Genomic DNA, 19,899 nt, shown 5'->3' with positions numbered 1-19,899 from the left:
AAAATTGTGCAAACTTTTTCATTCATACTTATTTGTTTTCGTTGCATTAAGTAGAATACATAATATATTACACATATTGTTGGTTCATTTTTTTTAATTCATTAAGCCCTGCCTAAACTAAACTTTAATCGATAAAAAATATTATTATATCTATAAAATATCCAAAGTTATACGTATGATTTAATTGCATAATGTTAGATAGTTTATAGATAGACGAGTTTTTTTTGCTATTATTTATTATGGCTTAGTTTCGCAGGGTTTAATTGAATTTTAAAAATTAACCAACACTGTCTGTAATCTTTTAATGAAAATAAATATGTATGACTGACAAAGTTTACTATGCACTATTTATGGCGAATCTTAACAGCTTACCTCCACCCTTCGCCACTGGTACCAACATATAATTGAAATTTATTTATTTATTACCTGTTATTTCAGAAGGAAAAAAAACAACTTCAATACAGAAATACAATGATTTGATGAAACTTCTTGCATGGGTGCCATCAATACTTCACATCTTTTATAAAAATATACCTGTCTATGCAGCAGAAAGAGACGATTTTCCACAGAAAGAATGACACATTGTATTTTATTTAGATTTTAGACACTTACTTGCATTAAAAAATGCATACATCATTACTTAGTTATAGTATTGTAAGTAATGCACATTGTTGGACTTGCGATGTTAATTGCAATAAAAATTATTCACACATTATGTCTAGAGGTATATTATTGAATGATTGAATCCTTAAAAATATTTAAAAATAAAAGTCTAATCCTATAACACATAATATGTAATGATATCTTAATTCAAAGATCAATTTGTTTCAATGTGTGATTATGTGAGCAGTGATATAAAAAGATCTGAAAAAAAAAACTTGTTTTCGCTCTCCTGAATAATTTGACAAACGAAGGGGTTATCGCAAGACAATGATATGCCACATAATTATGATTTTTTTTATTTTTAATAAAACCAATTCCCAGGGCATACACTCACGTTTTACTTAAGACACTTTTTAAAAAAAATACACCAATGTCTCAATAATTATGATCAATGTGTAGTTCTTACAAATTCAAATTTTGCTAAAAAAATGATTTTAACAATAATATTATGATATGCCATGCCAGTCAAAATTGATATCGGTCAGTCATCCACGCCTTCTGCTCCAAACAGAATAATTAGATGTGAGATATATCGAACATTTTAATGAGGATAGTAATTTTTCCTGTTACAATAGTGAACGAACAATAACATTAAATTGCTCATATCTCCAAACTATGTTTCTGTGGCATATCATTGTCTTGAAATAACCCCTTCAAATGTGACATGCGATAGTTTACCTCTGAGCTACAGAATTATTTAAACATAAAAGCTTTATGTTAATTAAAAACTTAATTTATGAAATTAAACTTTAATAATATAATTTATTTATACTGTTGTAAATAAAACTTATTGGGTAAGTTTAATTTTAATATGTGTATTTACATACCTTGAATACGGTCCCAGTTTCGACTTCTCGGCTGTTTCGCGTGGAGACTACTCCCACGCTATGGGCGACCACTTTGACCCCTGCCGAGTAGACGGCCGTCAGCGAACAGTTGGCCGCCTTCCCGTGGTTCCGCAGGGTAAACATATTATCTTCAACGGAGTCCACCAGTATATTGCAGGCTGAAATGAAAATGACATTAGGTAACGCGTTTCGTGTAATGAAATGAGCACTCTAGTCCGAATGGTGGGTCCATAAGTGGGTTAATAGGCAAGGCAGAACAGCTGTTTATTACTGTAAATCGTTATTTCACTAGGGAGGACAGTTCTGGTCGATAGTAATAATATGACGGAATAGTAAGTATGCCTTATGCTTTATTCAAAATACTTTTCTACCTTCTCTTTCTGATAAAAATACATTTTAATAATTAAAGCGCCTAGTTTCAAATCCCCCTAAAACGGTTTTTCAAAATTTTTTAAGAGTTAGATATGTATTTAGATTGATATTTTCGTTACTTATGTGACGGCCAAAGATTGAACTTTAAAAACGCCAAAAACCTTAAATTTTAAAACCCGCTAAAATGGTTGGTTGTGCTTTTCAAATACCCCTAAAATGGAAGGCCAAAATATTCTTTAGGATGTAACGAATTAAAAAAATAAATACATAAAATTCACAGATTTAATAGTTTTTCACAGTTTTTCTCAAAACTACATATAATCGTTTTAGGGGCTTTTGAAACTAGGCGCTTCAATTTCTAATTATGTTTTTTTTTATTCAACGAATAATTGAAAATGCAACATTTTAATTATTGAACACACATAATTTTAAAAACACTTCTGAGAAAATATATTACAATCAATAGAAAAAATCTTTTGTGAAGAAGTAATCGAACCTGCATCTCTCGGGTTTCGCGCCGATGCACATAGACTACTATGCTAAAGGCGCCATACTTAGGTAATTGCGACAAATTTTAACTAATGGCTCTTAATACTCTCTGTGGGTCAATTCTATACTTACCGACCGCTAAAGTGATAAAGTGATAAATATTATCAAACTTAGGGTAGGTTTATAGCAAAGTATTATCAAGAGAGGTGCTGTTAAAATATAGCACTTATTGCAATAATCACAACCAACTTATTGTAATTGTTACAATAAGTGCTAATACTTTGATACAAACATAACCTAAGTTTGATAATATTTATCACTTTAGCGGTCGATATGTATAGAATAGACCCACTGAAGCGCTTTCGTATGCAATGACGTATTTCATTTTGACATTTTTTATTGTTTTTAATATAAAATACATCTTAGTTTTGATTTAAATTATTTTATGATCATAATCGTACCGTTTCTTGCTTTAAAACCTGTATATTACTAATTTGTTAGACCCATTATAAACATAGATTTTTAAGACTTATCCATTCATGTGAATTCTCTTAATTAATTGTAAAATGTATTAATATATAAGTAATATTTTTTAGGAAATACAACGAGTATTTTTCTTATGTACCCACGTGCAAAAATTTTACGAAATTCACGTACGACTCGTGACGTACACCGTCTGCCATTTTCAATAATAAGATTGACGCTAAACTTATGTCACGGTCCACTCTTGATAATATCTTCGGACGTATTTTCCAACAAATTGGTTAGCACGGGCAATATCGAAAGTTTTTGCAACGTGTGAAAGCTTAAAGCTCTCGAACTTTCTTGAACTTTTCTCATCGTATCGGGAAAATTGCAAAAAGTATCATTGATATTGGCACAGTGCACGGAATAGTTAAGCATTTGTCAATTTTTAAGGAAAATAGTATCTAAAATGCGTTACTTGAAAAGACTTAAAAACTTATTATATTATATAAGATTCGAGTCTTAAAAAAGAATAAAGTGTTGAAAAAACTTGAACGGACTGGTATTCGAATACCCACCAATAGCTTGCCAGATAACTGTTCTAACTTATTAAGGTACCGACCCCAAGTATTCCTTGTACGAATAATTCAAAATACGTAAGTAACTGGATATTTTTAATAACGTCGAGATATGGCTACCGTCTTTGTAATTTAATCGAGGTGATAACTTTAATACACACATACGTATATATCACTGGTGAACTGTGGAAGTAGACTGTTAATATTATAACTCAACAAAAACAAATTGGTATGACTGACAAAGTTTAGTGTGCACTGTTTATGTCGAATTTTAACAGCCTACCTCTACCCTTATATATATATTTGTGACTTGTGAGTTCCCTGGTTTTGACCGTACGGCAAAAAATCAAACGGCGGCATTCTTTTAGTGACGTGAAGAAAAACATGACCATTAAAAATTGAAACGGCGCCGTATAGCAGCCGTCCATAACCACTGTATTCACGGTGCCTGGACGGCCACCAATAACTCAGTGCACGTTTTCACATTAACCGGTTTTAAATCGTCCGGTCAGCACAACACAACCACAAACTGAGCTCGTGACGGAAAAAAACCGTGCATAAACCGTATAATGTGAAATAAGGGTTATAAACCATTGACGTATCAATAGCAAAATTTAACGTTTGAGTTCATATAAGATAATTAACGCTATCTACTCATAGATTACAAAATTATACACACATAAACTCCAGCCATATTATTTAATATAACACAATATAATACGTAAATTCGTTCACCACAAGAGATTAATTTATTTATATATATACATTGTATTATTGTATATAAGAACATTATTTATGCTTCAATCGACAATCAACTGGCATGAGAAAAAAGAAAAAAAAGACAGGTAAATTTGTTATCTGAACCTAAGGGAAATCATCTCCGGTGAAAAGTGAGATGTGACATATTTTATCAAACATTTTGCTCTCTTTGAAACGAATAAATTTGTTCAGAGAATATTTGTTAACTGTCAATCCAATTCAAAATTAGTTACTTGTTACTTTGGGATAAATAGATATTTAGAATATTACAAAAAAGTATTATTTATTTTTTAACAAACTCAGAAAAATATTATTTAATTATTCAGAAAATATCTCTTTAAGGTGAATACTCCGCCTACCAGTGGCGAATACTCCATATTAGGCGATTATTTAAAGCTTACCTTCTTAAGATGATATAAACTTAATATGATTACTAATTAATAATTATTTTATATTCTATAAAAATAAACATAATTTTCCAATGGCAGATGTCGTATATATTATGTAGGAATGTATTATACAGATTACAAAGCAATCTGAAAATGTTAAAAAAAATATATATATCACAGCGCGCCATCAGTCTTGACGTAAATAAGCCCTCTTTCAGACGGGATTCCGGTGTCGAGCCACCGGCGTGGCTCGATTCCGCATTTACACATAACTAAATGGGAGCGTTCAGACGGAAGACACCCGTATCGCACTTTTTTTAAGCCACCTGTGTGGCGGAGATTCCGCATTTACACATAACTAAATGGGAGCGTTCAGACGGAAGATACTCGTGTTTACGAGAATCGCACACTTTTCCTTTGCCCGCCACAATGTCAAGCCGCTCGAACTCATTATTATTTGCGAGCGCGGTTTTTATTACCTTTTTTTATGCATCGCCTCGGCCAAAACTCCGGCGATCGTAATAATAATAATAATTAATACAAAGACCGCTTTGATGCGGCGACACGTGTGCTATTATTATTATTGAAATAGAATTTATCATTGACACATAATTAATATTAATAGGTATGTTTTTTAGCTAAATAGAAATTTCTTCAAAATAAAATGCATAAATGAAAACAGTGTTTCATACTGATCCAGATTCTGAAAAAAAAATTAATATTATTCTGTTTTCAATAAAAAAGACAATTTACAGATGATGGTGTTGGTGTGAAAATTTCTTACGATCGATTTGATGAAATTCATTATTGACAATAGTTTATAATCAAATAGATCAGTTTGGTCGAGCATCTTCAAAATACCTACTTAAGTAGGTATGTAAAGAAATAAATACTAACAAGTTTTTCTCTCAATGTATTTGCCATACTTTGTCGTGTAATTATTTTTATTGCTGAAGCCAGGTCTAATTACCTATTGTCTTTTCATTGAACTCCTCGGCGCTATTTATTTTGTAAATTTTAATTTATCATTGACGCATAATTAATATTAATAGGCATCTAAAATATCTAAAATTATGTGATTAAATTATAGGTAGGTACATAACTTTGGTTATTTTATTGATATGATAATATTTTTTATTATTTGATTAGGCAGAGCATAATGAGCAGAATAAATTTTAAATTATTGTTTATTGTTATTAAATCGTATTTAATATTATTCTGTTTTCATTAAAAAAAAACTACAATTTGCAGATGGTGTACTAAGTTTTTTTAAATTCGATGAAACCTGCGAAAACCATAGCTAATAGTAAAAAATACTCTAAAATTATGCGATTAAATTATAGGTACACAACTTTGGATATTTTATAGATAGGAAATATATTTTTTTATTATTTGGTTAGGATGGGAATAATGAAGTTTGTATTTATCGAGCATTCATAACAGAACTACAATGTACAATACAAAATTTGTCATTGATAGGGAACCTTTTTTTTAACATACGGTAGGTGAATTTTAAACACAGCAAATTTTTCTATGATAAAATTAGGCAATCTCATAATGTATATAAATAAGTACAAATATCACCAACAAGTTAGTATTAATTTAAGTAAACAATCGAAACCGACGTTCTCTATAATTTTTTTTATTCAATAATATGTACCTATATTTTTTACTGTCATTCAATTGAAAATTTACGCTAGGATAAAAGCACTTGTATATCAAAATTATGAAATAAAATGTGGAAAAAGTAAAAAAAATAAAAACCTTTTATTTTCTAAAAGTGTTTTTTGAATGAAATATGTAGGAAGGTACCTGCCGTTGCATGTCATGAATCATTTGTCTTTCCACGTTATATATATTTAAATCAAATAATAATACCTCAGTAGCGAAGGGTGGAGGTAGGCTGTTAAGATCCACTATATATAGTGCACACTAAACTGTATCAGGTATTAGTATTTTTTTCATTGAAATAACACCACAATTTACAGAAGCTGTTGTTTCGTTTTTTTAATTCAATTAAACCCTGCGAAACCAAGCCATAATAGATAATAGTAAAAAAATACCTATCTATAAAATATCTAAAATTATGCAATTAAACCATACATAACTTTGAATATTTTAAAGATAGAATAATTTTTTTTTAATCTTTTATAGTTTGGTTTAGACAAGGCTTAATGAATTAAAAAAAACAACCAACAAAATGTGTAATGATATTTATTCTTAATCCAACGAAAACAAATAAGTATGAATGAAAAGGTATGCACAATTTTGTCGTAACGCCCAAAATATACCAAAATTAGTATGGTTTGGTTTAGGCAGGGTTTAATTGATTTTAAAAATCTAACCAATAATATCTGTAAATTGTTCAATAAAAACAAATACGTATGACTAAAAAAGTTTAATGTGCACTAATTATGGCGGATCTTAACAGCCTACCTTCACCCTTCGCTCCTGTAATACCTAAATACATGATTGAATAGAACGGGCGTGTGTTCTTTTAGAAATGAACGTTAGCCTGCATTTTATCTATTTAAGGTCTTATAACTAATTTAATCACGGTAAGTGGTATAGTGTGGCATTTCGGATAAGTAGATATAAAATATTCTAAATCTAAATAAATTAACGTTTAGTATATTTTAGTTAGTTATAGTATTACTTTAGGTATATATTAGTTGGTATTTGTATGTATCTATATTAGTTATAGGTACCTGCGAAAAAGCTATTAGATATCATATAATTACTAAACAACGTATTCTATACGCATTGTATAAAATAAATGGTTTGTTATTACTGCATCGACCAAAGAACATTTTTATTGCGGCTAGATTCACCGTCATAATAATAATACGTAATAATAATAATAGTATTGTATTCGTCGACCAACATGTGATTATTATTATATTATTATTAATTAGACGACCGTAGGTAATGAAACCGCACCATTTAAATTAAACCGCCTAACGCAAAATTGGTTTTACCTTTCACATTTTTGTACTGTGTTTTCGAAATATATTTAGAAATTGAACGATCTTTTGATTTAAAGATATGAAATTTTCGGTACATGTAGGAGAAGGGTGTACAAAATGGCATAGTGTTTAGTTTAATGAAAAAAAGAATATCAAAATGTATAATTTATTATAAAAACGGAGCATGAATAAAGTAAAACTACCTTAAAAAAAAGAAGTAAAAACGTGTAGTTAAAAATCATTTCACCCCTCCGGTTGTACAGAATGGCAAACGACATAAATATTTGCCAAAAATAGAAACAAAAATATATTATCAAATAAAAATTTTATATTTTGACATTCAATTACCACTGGAAAAGTAGTCATAAATCTTCCAAGATGTTTATTTCCGTTTTTATTGTTTTATTTCTATTTAAAAAATGCCTTCTTTAAGTTCTTCCATTCATTTTCACAGCTAAAACTGCCTGATTTATTTTCATTGTATCCCATGTCTCTTACAGAGTTTTACGTAGGTAATTTCGGAACATAATCTTTCAGAAACAATAAAATCATAAATCACATAATATGCCGTTTTAGCCTATCATAATGTATGCCATTTTATCCCAATCAAATGAATTTGGCAAATTCGTTAAAAAAAATGCAGTTTACACTTCAGTAATTATGATAAATTTACATCGTACATGAACACTAATAACGGCTACTTAAGCTGGTTTATATTAAATCTATATATATATATATATAGATTTAATAATATAAAATACATGTAATATTACCTTTTGTCGACAAGCTGCAAAAATATTCGTTTGGTTCACAAATCTTTCCACTGTATCTTCTTGTACGGCTGTTTTAAGTAAACTCAATATGGCTGAATATTTAAAAGAAGGGTCATGCATTGTTCCTGAGCTAGTTGCATCATGTTAGACTGCACCATTTCGCCAGTAGAGCAAAAGTTTATTTTTCCCCACTGTGCCATTTTGAACACATTTCCCCTACTATGAATGATAGACTATTAATCCTTACAGCGCTGACAGCACAGCTGTTGTATCCCCATTTGGTGGCCATTATATATAATTAGCATGCTATTTAAACGTGGTATTTAAATAGTAATTAAATGTTCCGCGGTGAAGCGATTAAACGTAATAATTAACTCAAATCATATAATTTTGCACTTGTGGCGGTTTAGTTGTGATGGTGCGATATGAATTCAGTGGCTGCCATACTGCCGTACTAAGCACAGAGGCCGTAACTGACGTATTTAGGTATTTTCATGTTTTTAGATATTTGGATTCTGCAGAGTTTTTGTATAAGATCGGTGAATAAATCCAAGCCGTAACTGCTATAGTTACGGAGAAATCAAGGGTTTTAATAGCCGTATCTACGGAGTTTGAGAAATAAACTCGATAAATACTAAGCGATTTGGTTGTAACTATCATTTACTAAGGCATATTAGCCGTATCTGACATATATATGGCTAATATCAATACATAATAATAATAATAATAATAACATAAATCAAATTTTCAAGGTATGTAAACAAATCTTAAACCAAAATTAACTATTATAGGCAAATAAAATAAATAAAAAGTTCCCCAGTATTAGCAGGAAAAGTAAAATAATATGAAAGCTCAGATCTCCCACTTGCCTAAAATGCAGATACGGCCTCTGTGCTTAGTACGGCAGCATAGCCACTGCAGTGTAGAGTGGCTGGATTCTTCGGTGGCTCGACACCGGAATCCCGTCTGTGAGAGCTCTAAATGTCAATTATTTGTCAAGGAATTGTGATATTTTTTCGTATGGACTTTACATTACGTAACCTCGGTCAGTCAGTCTACCGAATTGTATGAAAGGTAGGCTCCTAACGCAGAGTCTAAAACCTTCGCGCATAATATTGTTGTCATGGCTACACTTCTCATCGCTCAATTTTATGTCGTCAATGAATTTTGAAATGTCATCGTATTAGTGAGTTATCATTAATACTTTGGACGCTGAAGACGCACCTGGTGCATAATGACCAGGCGGCTGATCGATGTAATTAACGTGCATCTTAAAGGTGGTAATTAAAAAAACCATTATCTTGTCAGCTGCGAATGAGTTAGTAATATTGTATTTTCTTCTTATTTCCCGTACGTAGCATAATTGGTTAATGCACAGATTGGCGTGACACCAATGGTTATACGGGTTCAAATCCCGTGGAGTTTCGTATTTTTTCAAATATGATTTTTTCTAGTGGGTGTATCTGAGGTGTTTTCAAGTTATGTATGTTCAATATATGAAATTGTTACATTCTCAAAATCTTGTGAATTATTGCATAAAAGAAATGGTTTATTAAAAATTGTTAGCAAATTCAAGTAGACGTTATAACTAAAATATTTGGCGAGAGCTGGGCGTCGGTTAGTAATTGAGGTAATTAATATTCCTTGATTTAATACACAAAAACCGATAATCAATAATAACCCAATTTGATAAGCATTTCATGTATGACCAACTAGTTTAAATTGTCGTAATTAGATAGGAGGCTCGTAGCATAATTGGTTAATGCAAAGATTGGTGCGACACCAATGGTTATACGGGCTCAAATCCCGTCGAGTTTCGTATTTTTTCTAATATGATTTTTTTCTAGTGGGTATATTATATCTAAGGTGTTTTCAAGTTATGTATATTGTATATATTATATATATGTTGTTATAATTCCTACATATTATACTCTAACGAAATAATTTTATTTTATTTTACTTTCCCTTTTAGCCGTTAGAAATACTTTTAATAAAATCATTTTTATTGTAATATATTTTTATATTTTTGTGTATAAATTGAATTATGTGTTTCATAAATTTCTTTTCTACAGTAGCCGAAGCGAAACTTTTATAAAAGTTTTTTTGTCAAATAACACGTTTCTGTGGCAAAAAGTTTTCAGACCTTTTCGCTCACCGCTTATTGTTCGATCACGTGTGGTGTTTGAAAAAAAATGTCAGTTTCACAAAAAAATATATTATCACTTTATATTGTTACCCTACAAACTTTTTACTCTCCTACATACGAGTACTATAAATATTAAAATATGTATTGTAAACCCTATCTATTTTTTTATTACAGTTTTTTTTGAATCGTATATTTTTTAAAGCTTAGCATGAATTATTGAATTCACAATTCTCCAAAAGTAGGCAATAGCGTATTTAAACATTTGGCTTGAAAAATATTTGAAAAACGATAGTCATTTGTAATCATTGATAATCCTCGAGTTCAAAACAGAATGTGTAGCCAAAAGCAAAATATTATAATATAATTTGTTAAGTGACTTAAATTTTCCTGGTATATTCAAGTAACATTTTTAATGTGGATTTTAAATATTATGTCAACTCCGAATTCAACGGTTTTCCAATCATTTTAGATGATAGATATATTTATATGTTATACCGTGTATACTGATCTACCTTTCGATTACAACATTAAACTTTTCAACGAAGGTTTGAGAATTACGCGTTGAATAAAAGAAATAGTTTATTAAATTATTAGCAAGTGCAAGTACGTTATAAAAAACTATATATGAGGCATCTTATTCCAAAAAGCGATAAGTCCACATTTAGTCAAAATCGAGAAAAAAATACGCACGTATTCTATGTATAATTTTACACAATTTGTATTGATCTATAAATTCCAAAACGCGACAAAACCCTACGAAAAAAAATATTTTAGGTCTCAATTTATTACAAAAAGCGCCAAGTCCATGTTTCATATTATTTAAATTTAAAAGTTAACCAATAAGGGAACGTTAAATATTGGAAATGGCGTCTTCCAAGCTGCAGCATCCGGTAAAGTCATGACAGTGCCACGGAAATATGCGGAATAAATTAAAAAGTGAAGTATAAGTAGCGCTAAGTCCAATTTTATTTTGCCTATATTTATTACATTGAAGAGTCTATCGGCTGAAACAAATTGCCATTTTATTCTAATTTCAATATAGAATACAACGGAAAAAATAATCTCACGTTAAAACAAATAATTGAAGCTTGAAACATAAAAACGTTGTTTCCCGTAAATATCGAATTGTGGACTTGTCGCTTTTTTGTAATTAGACGCCTCATATATATTATTTGGAGTGATCCGTGACATCGGTAAGTAAATACAAAAACCGATAGCCAACAATATTAACGCAATTTGAGAAGCATTTCATGTAAGAACTACTAAATATTTGACGTAATTAAATAGGATGCCCGTAATTTAATTAGAAAAGCACACGAATCCAGCAGTTACAAGTTACAGTCCCGTCGGGTGTCGTATTTTTTTTTCCAAAAAAGAGTTTTTCTAGTAGGTATATGCATGAGATGTTTTTAAATTATGTATGTTCAATTAAATTCTTGTTATGAAATATATTTTTATTATTGTCGAGACCGATTTCAGTTGTTGGCATATGTATGTGTTAAAAATAGCAAATTGTATATATAAATTATGTTTGTGTTTATTTTGAAGCGATTTGTTTTGTTTATTCTATTATTTTCAATATTACTTTTTATACCTAGGCGGACTATTTTTAAGGCTATGGCATTGAATTGCGAATTACTATGGTAATGCTAGTTATTGATTATCTTCGAATGTAATGCGGTAACCTGATATCAGTAGCGAAGGGTGGAGGTGTGCTGTTAGGATCCGCCATAAATAGTGCACATTAAACTTTGATAGTCATACGTACTTGTTTTTATTGAACTAAGACTACCATTTACAGATGGTTTTGGTTAGTTTTTAAAAATCAATTAAACCCTGCCTAAACCTATTTGGGCGATACGACAAAATTATGCACACTTTTTTATTCATACTTATTTGTTTTCGTTGGATTAAGTAGAATACAATAATATTACACACACTGTTGGTTCATTTCCTAAATTCATTAAGTTCTGCCTAAACCAAACAATAATAGATCACAAATATTATTCTATCTATAAAATATCCAAAGTTATGTATGATTTAATTGCATACTTTTATATAGTTTATACATAGACGAGTATATCTAGAATATTATCTATTATGACTTCGTTTTCGCAGGGTTTAATTGAATTTTAAAAACAAACGAATACCATCTGTAAAGTGTAGTATTATTTTAATGAAAACAAATACGTATGACTGACAAAGTTTAGTGTGCACTATTTATGGCAGATCTTAACAACTTACCTCCACCCTATTTCTTATTTTATTACTTATTTTATTATTAACTCACATTTCTCTGTATTTCTTTTTAAAAATTGTTAACACTTATTATATATTATATCGTGAACGCTTTGAATTTATAATTTTTTATGGTCATTATAATATTTAAAGTAAATAAATTTGATGTGATTTGAAATTTGATTTGATTTAAAATTTGTTATATATATATATATTAATTTATTGTAATATATAAAGATTTTTGATTACATATTATTCAATGAAACAATCATCATTGTTTACAAACAGTTAAATATTGCATTTGAAGTATGATCAATAGCTGAATATATATGGTATTGATTGGGTTATACTTATATGTACAATGTAAATTACTCACGTGTCGGATGTCTTATATGGCGAACGAGGACAGTGAAACCCTTTCCTTTTGCTGGTACACGGTAATGTAACATGGCGACGTTCTGGTTACTGATGAAGACTTCTTTTACTCGCCGGGTTCCGCAAAGCTCCGTAAATCTATCGTCCATTATACGAGGATGGTCACGTGATGAAGGGAAGTACTCTCCGTTCAACTCCCAACCATCCAGCCACTAAAAAAATAAGCCCTAGATTAGACACAAACCAAATTCAATTCTTTCTTCGGGTCTCAAAAAAATCATTGGTTAATAGTGTTACCAATTGTGTTGTATTGGTTGAGATTTTTAAAAGCAAGCTTAATTAATACCCCGTTTACACGTGCATAAATTTACTGTGCACAGAAAGAAAATGTATGTGGAAACGTGTATTATCCTGCGGCAAGATTGCGTGCATAAATCAAACAAGTTTGAAAGCTTCTAAATTGTGATTTTTTTCCGCGCAAGTAAGATTTGCGCCTACGCAGTAGAACGATATTGGCGAACCTGCCGGTGAAAAACGAACTACTCATTTGAGGTTAACTGATTTTCAATATGTCCTGTCAAAATAGTAGAATAAAATGACAACATCGCGTCTCGCTTACTCTTGAAGAATGAGATTGGAGAGACAGTCATTACTTTTACGTATAAACAGTTATTGTCATGATGGTTTAAAATAAGCACGATTGCCGACAATAATTCCATGCACGTGTATTGGCGCTATTACTCATTTAGTGCTAACACAGCGATTGGCGCATTTGGAGTCGTTTGCCATTAGATATTTAAATGTGGTAATTAAAAAGTAATTAAAAGGTTAGCAGTGATTGTGATATTATTGATTCAAAAAAATATTGTGTCTAATATAATTACTATATACTTATATATTTTTTGTCTGTTTTGTCTTTCTTATCTGTAACGCATGAGATAAAACAAACGCAAATGTGTAAGAGATAGCAAGACATAGAGAAGAGTGTTATCCAACAGTTTTAAAGGTAAATATTATAAGGATAGGGTGCTGTAACCTTCTTAAACCTAAGGCAATATACACAATCAATGATAAATACAAACATTATGGATGAGGAATAGCCATCAACTAAGGGTCGCATTTGAGTAATCAACGAGGTTAACAATGTCGTGATCGACAGTCGAGAGACTTTACAAAGACTTCATAGACAAACAATCGAGTCTGAAACATCAGTAATAACTAGGGATTCCAATCCCGGGATCCCGAATTATTTTCGATAGCTGTGAATCCCGAGATTGATAAACATAACCCAAAAACTTTCGGGATTGATTTTTTTATCATTTTTTATAGAAAATAAAATAAAAACGAAAATATAACAGAAAAAAATACTTTTAATAACAAATAACTATATTAAAAATAAGCTGAGTTTGAAGGAAGTTTGATTAATTATCCATTTTTAAGTTGCCAATTCATTTTATTTTTTCACATTAATTAATAAAAATGAGAAATATTGAAAAAAACAATGCTTCACACTTTTATCAAAGTATTTCCACAACGATCTCATACGTTTTACGCCAGTTTCCTATTTGGCTGACTAATTAAATTTATGATTTATGCCATACACCATGATTTGATTTATTATTTTAAAGCTCGCTAACCCATTCACTAAGTCTTTACTATCAGAAACAGTAATCTCATATAATATATGTACCTATACACTAAACTCAATATTGATATTACGAAATTTTATAAATGAAAATCGTTTTGATTTTCGACACATTATTATTTATATTACAATGTAATTTACTCCATTAAACCTATGTATTTCCAAGATTTAACGTACACAATATTAACAATTAATGTCTTAAATAGTATAAATTATGCTTACTAGATTTATTTTTCACCGATTTTATCAATGTTATTTGTATATGTAAAAATTTAATATCAACGATGGAAAAAATGCCAATCCCGGGACCAGTCTCGGGATCTTGGGATTGTCAAATCGTAATCCTGAAATCCCTGGATCAAAATTTTAGCTCGGGATTGGATTGCCTGGTAATAACGTATAGTTTTAAGAGTTTTAAGTAGGTGCTTAGAAGTTAAAAAAAATATAAGGTTTGAAGGCCCGCCGCTTAAAAAAATATTTAATTAATAATTTATAATATATAGAAATTTACAATTTTTCTACACTTTAAAATAAATCATAATTCAATTATTTGAAATATACCTAAACATCAACTCAACAGTTTTAACCATACAGAAAAAAATCGAACGGTAAAAATCCGAATCGGCAACAAGTTGAAGCTTTTTTCACACTGTATGGTTTATGCATGGTTTTTTTCTGTCACAAGCTCAGTATGTGACTACTGACTTGACCTATCGTACTATTTAAAACCGTCTAATGTGAAAACATGCATTAGGTCACGTACACCACTGAGTCATCAGTGGCAGTCCGGATGCCGTAAATACAGTGAAAATGGACGGTTACTATACGGCGCCGTTTCAGTTTTTAACCATCGTCATGTAATGTGAAAAGAGTCATGCTCTTCTTCACGCCACTAACAGAAGGTCGCCGTTCGATTTTTGCCGTACGGTTAAAACCGTATTATGTGAAAGGAGCGTTAGAGAGAGTTTTTGTTATTTCCAATAAAGATCGTACTAGTAATAATATTATTATGATATATGAAGAAATACATCTACCATAAAAACTACACGTACATTTACGTTATTTACAAACATTGATATACAACTAGATGAGGAGTTCCCATACAAGTGTCATTTTAAAAATGTACCACAAAAGATATTACGAATATCGTCTTATAATATTTCCTTGTAGGTATAATACGTTAAGACCGTTAACATGGATAGCCGAATTTCACCCGTATTGCCCTGGCTGTAAAACTAAATTTGCGTTCTTGGAATAGTGACCCTAAGGGTTCTGCAACCCAAAGCTTGCAAGCTACCAAAAATTCATGTCTGAGCGGACAGAGCAAGTCGCTATGCGCTGACTATTAGTTAGAGTAAGATGCAAGCTAGATCGGGCTTACTCATAATTATTGCCAGGTCGTTTTCAAGACAAATATTAAATGAGCTTATATCGAGTTAAGTCCGCTGATATTAAAACAGTAAGTTTTAACACTGGCCGAGTCGCTGAAAATCGGGCGTCATTTTAAGAAGCATATGATTCATCCAGTAGTATATCAATGTTTACAAACCATACAGATACGTATTTTTTACAAACCAATCGCTTTATCGCTTGTGAAAGAAATATGGCCGTGACTTACCTTTGGTGAATTATTGAAATATGATTTGATATATTGTATTTGTTTTGTATTTCAGTAATATTTTTACTACTTTATAAATAGGATTAACTGATATTCTTTCCTACCCTTATACAAACGGCACACTTTATTTTTTATTTGATTTGTACAAGTCAATGCAATAAAAAAAACCTAGCCTAACTGACCTACATATTGGAAAAAAATCTATTTGCAGTATTATAATAAGTGATTTTTATAAACCTGATGAAAAAAAATATAACTTTTTTATTATTTTTTTATGAGGGTTATAGTATGTTTTGGTTTATAAAATATAAACACTTCCGGTTTTAGTATTTATTCAGAGTTCACAGAGATTTAATCAATAGTAACAGAAAATACTTAGTACACAAAATTGATTAACAAGATAAGGACTCGCTCGACCAAATAAGCAAATGAACTTACCAAGGAATTAGTTCAGTTCAAGTAAATATCACATTTGACAACTAAAAATTACACTTATCACTAGAAACGAATCTCGACAGTGTAAAGTGCTTAAGACCTGTATGATCAAAAGGGTCAGAGCTTATCAGGCTAAGCTAACTAGCTGTATGACTGTGAGAGATAAAAATTACAGTTAAATCCATCTACATAGCGCTTGCGGCGTCCATCTAATATCCAGCGCTATATATGGGTCTCTTTTTGTAGTCACGCCGCTACAGGATGTATTAAATTTAGTCAACCACGTGATCACTACAAAACAAGCCAAGTAATATAATATTATTCTTCTTTTAATTATTTTATACACATATTTCCGGCTTAGATTAGATTAATTTAAGTCTAATGTCGATTCATTAAATGATAATAATATATATCTACCTGAAACAATCAAGAATTGAAGATGTTTAAATTATTTCAATAATATTAATTGGCACGTTTTTCACTTCAATAATTGTGCGCGTACTCGTACACGCACAATTATTTTCTCGCTAATTTAGGGGTGCCCAACCTAAATCATTTTTTGGGCCAAAAAAAAAAATTACTGCCACACATATAAAAAAAAAAATAAAGAACTTATTCAAAATATTTTATTACCTTATAATTAATGTGTCACTTGTTTTTATATATTGTTTGATATCTTTTTTCATATGGACTGTCAAAGTAACCGACGAGCATCGCAGTTGATTGGTCGGGTTTCCATCTCTCCATAACTACATTTAATTTCGAAAAGAACGATTCGCAGCGATAATATAATATGTAGTCCCGAATGCTGCTGTAATGCATATTGCCAGTCATTTTAATTTTATAAATTATTTTAAAGGATTTATTATTTCTGATATAACTCACGATTATTCCCTTCGAACATAACTTTATGCTTGATTGCAGTTCTATCAGCTCCATTTAAGAATTTAGGGGCGCTGATTCCACCTCCACGTTAAATGGAGTTACGAAGTTATTTTGAACATTTCCTCATACTTTTGCATAAATTCAAATTTGGTATCGAATTCTTTAATTAGTTTTTTGACTTCATTAGAATATTAAAAAAAAAATCATTACAGTCACTATTAAAATCATTATATAATGGGAACCGCCGCGTGGCTTAAGCGTTGGACTATCACGCCGTGGGTTTCAGATTGGAATACTGGGTCTGGCAAGTACACATATTGTTTTTCAATTTGTGTATGAGTCAGGGTATGGACCTAATAGGTTAAGCAAGTGGCTGACATCCATTTCTCGTAAAAAATAAAATCTGTTAATGCAAACCTCCACTCTGTGGAGGCCCATATGATCCTATTAGGATCGGACATGGTCGAAAAAAAAATAATAATGGGAAATGAATTGAATTATTTGACCGTACTTAATCGATTTTCATAAAGCATGAGTTTTGTTACGAAGGAATTTATATCTTGATAACATTCTGTAATAAGCTTATTTTCATTTTATAGCTTCTGATTTCATTAATATAATTTCATTATTATATCTGTCAGAAAACATAAATCTAGAAGCCATTGATTATATAGCCGTCTTACTCTTACTATTATATTGCCGGCTTCATATGCTTGCCCAGTGTGTGGAGCTGGCATAAGTATAAAAACAGGTACTAGCACGCAGCAAACAAGAAATGTCTAATTTCACAAATTATAATATAAATGTGGTAAATTTATCAGAACGATTTTTGTTTATTGTGTGAATACCAAAATGCAAAATATAGAAAGCTGAAAACTTTAATTGGGCCGCAAAAAATCTTCATTTGGGTCGCATGCAGCCTACGGGCTGCGGGTTGGGCATGCCTGATCTAATTAGTATCCCCTTGCCTCTGAGTTGAATGTAATTACCAATTGCATGTGGTAACGTAATTAGCTCTGGAATATCCTGTCCACAGTTTATTGAATCGGAAATCACAATTTGCAAACTACCTCTCTGTTTTGGTGATTTTTGATCAAGGAATCTAAATTTACTGCAAATTAATTTATTATAATAATTAATAACTCACATGTATCACGTTGAATCATTTTACTATAATAAATACGGTGAGAGGTTTATAAATACAACGCCAATTTTTAAAAAATAGTTAAATATAAAAAAATCATATCGAATTTTTCAAACAATTATTGTATTACCTCCTGAATACGTGCATCGATTTACTTGCACAAACAGTGTGTATTTTATACTATCACCATAATAACTGTTTACACGAAAAAGTGCTGACTGTTTCGCCATTCTCATTCTTCAAGAGTAAGCGAGTGGCGATGTTGTCATTTTATGGTAATATTTGATAGGTCGTCAAAATCGGTTAACCTCAAAATGAGTCTGCGCGTTATAGTTCGTTTTTTTACCGGTAGGTTCACCAATATCGTTCCACTGCGCAGGCGCAGATATCGCACAATTCAATTGTCGCTTGAAAATTCAGAAGCCCTTGAGCTTTTTTAATTCATGTATACAATCTTGCAATTTGCACGATAATACGTATTTACAAGTGATTTTTTTTGTTATGGCCGCGATAATACGTACTACGTTAAAGTTCCCACCACCACCTGTCATATATGCACAGCCGTGGATATGCACGGCCGCTTTCTATGACGCTTTAAACGTGTCTGAAAGAAGTGATTTTAAGTGCTCATTCCGCCCCAATACGGAGCCGCACGGGACTGATGCTGCAACCATACACCGTAGTGGTTAAAGAAAAAAAGTTAAAAATGATTTTTTTTTTGTTTTTTCGACTGGCTCTGCTGTCCGCTGACGTTAAGCGCTTTGTGTACCCGCATACTGAGTGTCACAAATTGAAATGGATGAGTCTACAGAAGAGTCTGGACTATCCCGCTCCCCATACGACGCTGCAAATTTCTCGAATGCCGCAAAGTTGGCCTCTGTTGCTATCAGATCTCCATGACCAATTGGGCCCGTGTGAGGACGGACCCTGGCAAACAGCTCCGCTCGTTTGAGTTCCATAAGCGGGCAATCCCAGAGGATGTGATCAACATCTTGGTGGTCATGCCCGCAGGTACAACCCGGCCCATCTACTATCAAGCCAAACTCGTGGAGTCTGGCGGCGAAGTTCCCATGGCCGATGAGGAACTGGCTAATCCAGTGCGAAAGTTGGA

General features: G+C 31.4%; 1 protein-coding gene across 1 annotated transcript in view; it reads right to left on the bottom strand.

Moving 5' to 3' along the window:
- The window catches only part of LOC147078868 (corticotropin-releasing hormone-binding protein), a 124,346-nt gene that overhangs the window by 20,484 nt on the left and 83,963 nt on the right, over window positions 1-19,899 (bottom strand). Inside the window, exons 4-5 of the mRNA XM_085948522.1 lie at window positions 13,063-13,273; window positions 1,491-1,669 (exon numbers count right to left, since the gene is read on the bottom strand). Of these exons, the coding sequence (XP_085804648.1) occupies window positions 1,491-1,669; window positions 13,063-13,273 (390 nt within the window). The remainder of the gene's footprint in view (window positions 1-1,490; window positions 1,670-13,062; window positions 13,274-19,899) is intronic.

The sequence above is a fragment of the Rhyacophila brunnea genome, unplaced genomic scaffold (genome assembly GCF_057557595.1).
Source record: "Rhyacophila brunnea isolate RB1 unplaced genomic scaffold, BYU_Rbru_1.0 scaffold_10, whole genome shotgun sequence".
Classification (NCBI taxonomy): Eukaryota; Metazoa; Arthropoda; class Insecta; order Trichoptera; family Rhyacophilidae; genus Rhyacophila; species Rhyacophila brunnea.
The sequence above is the reverse complement of the archived record's forward strand: the minus strand, read 5'-3'. Positions and strand labels throughout refer to the sequence as shown.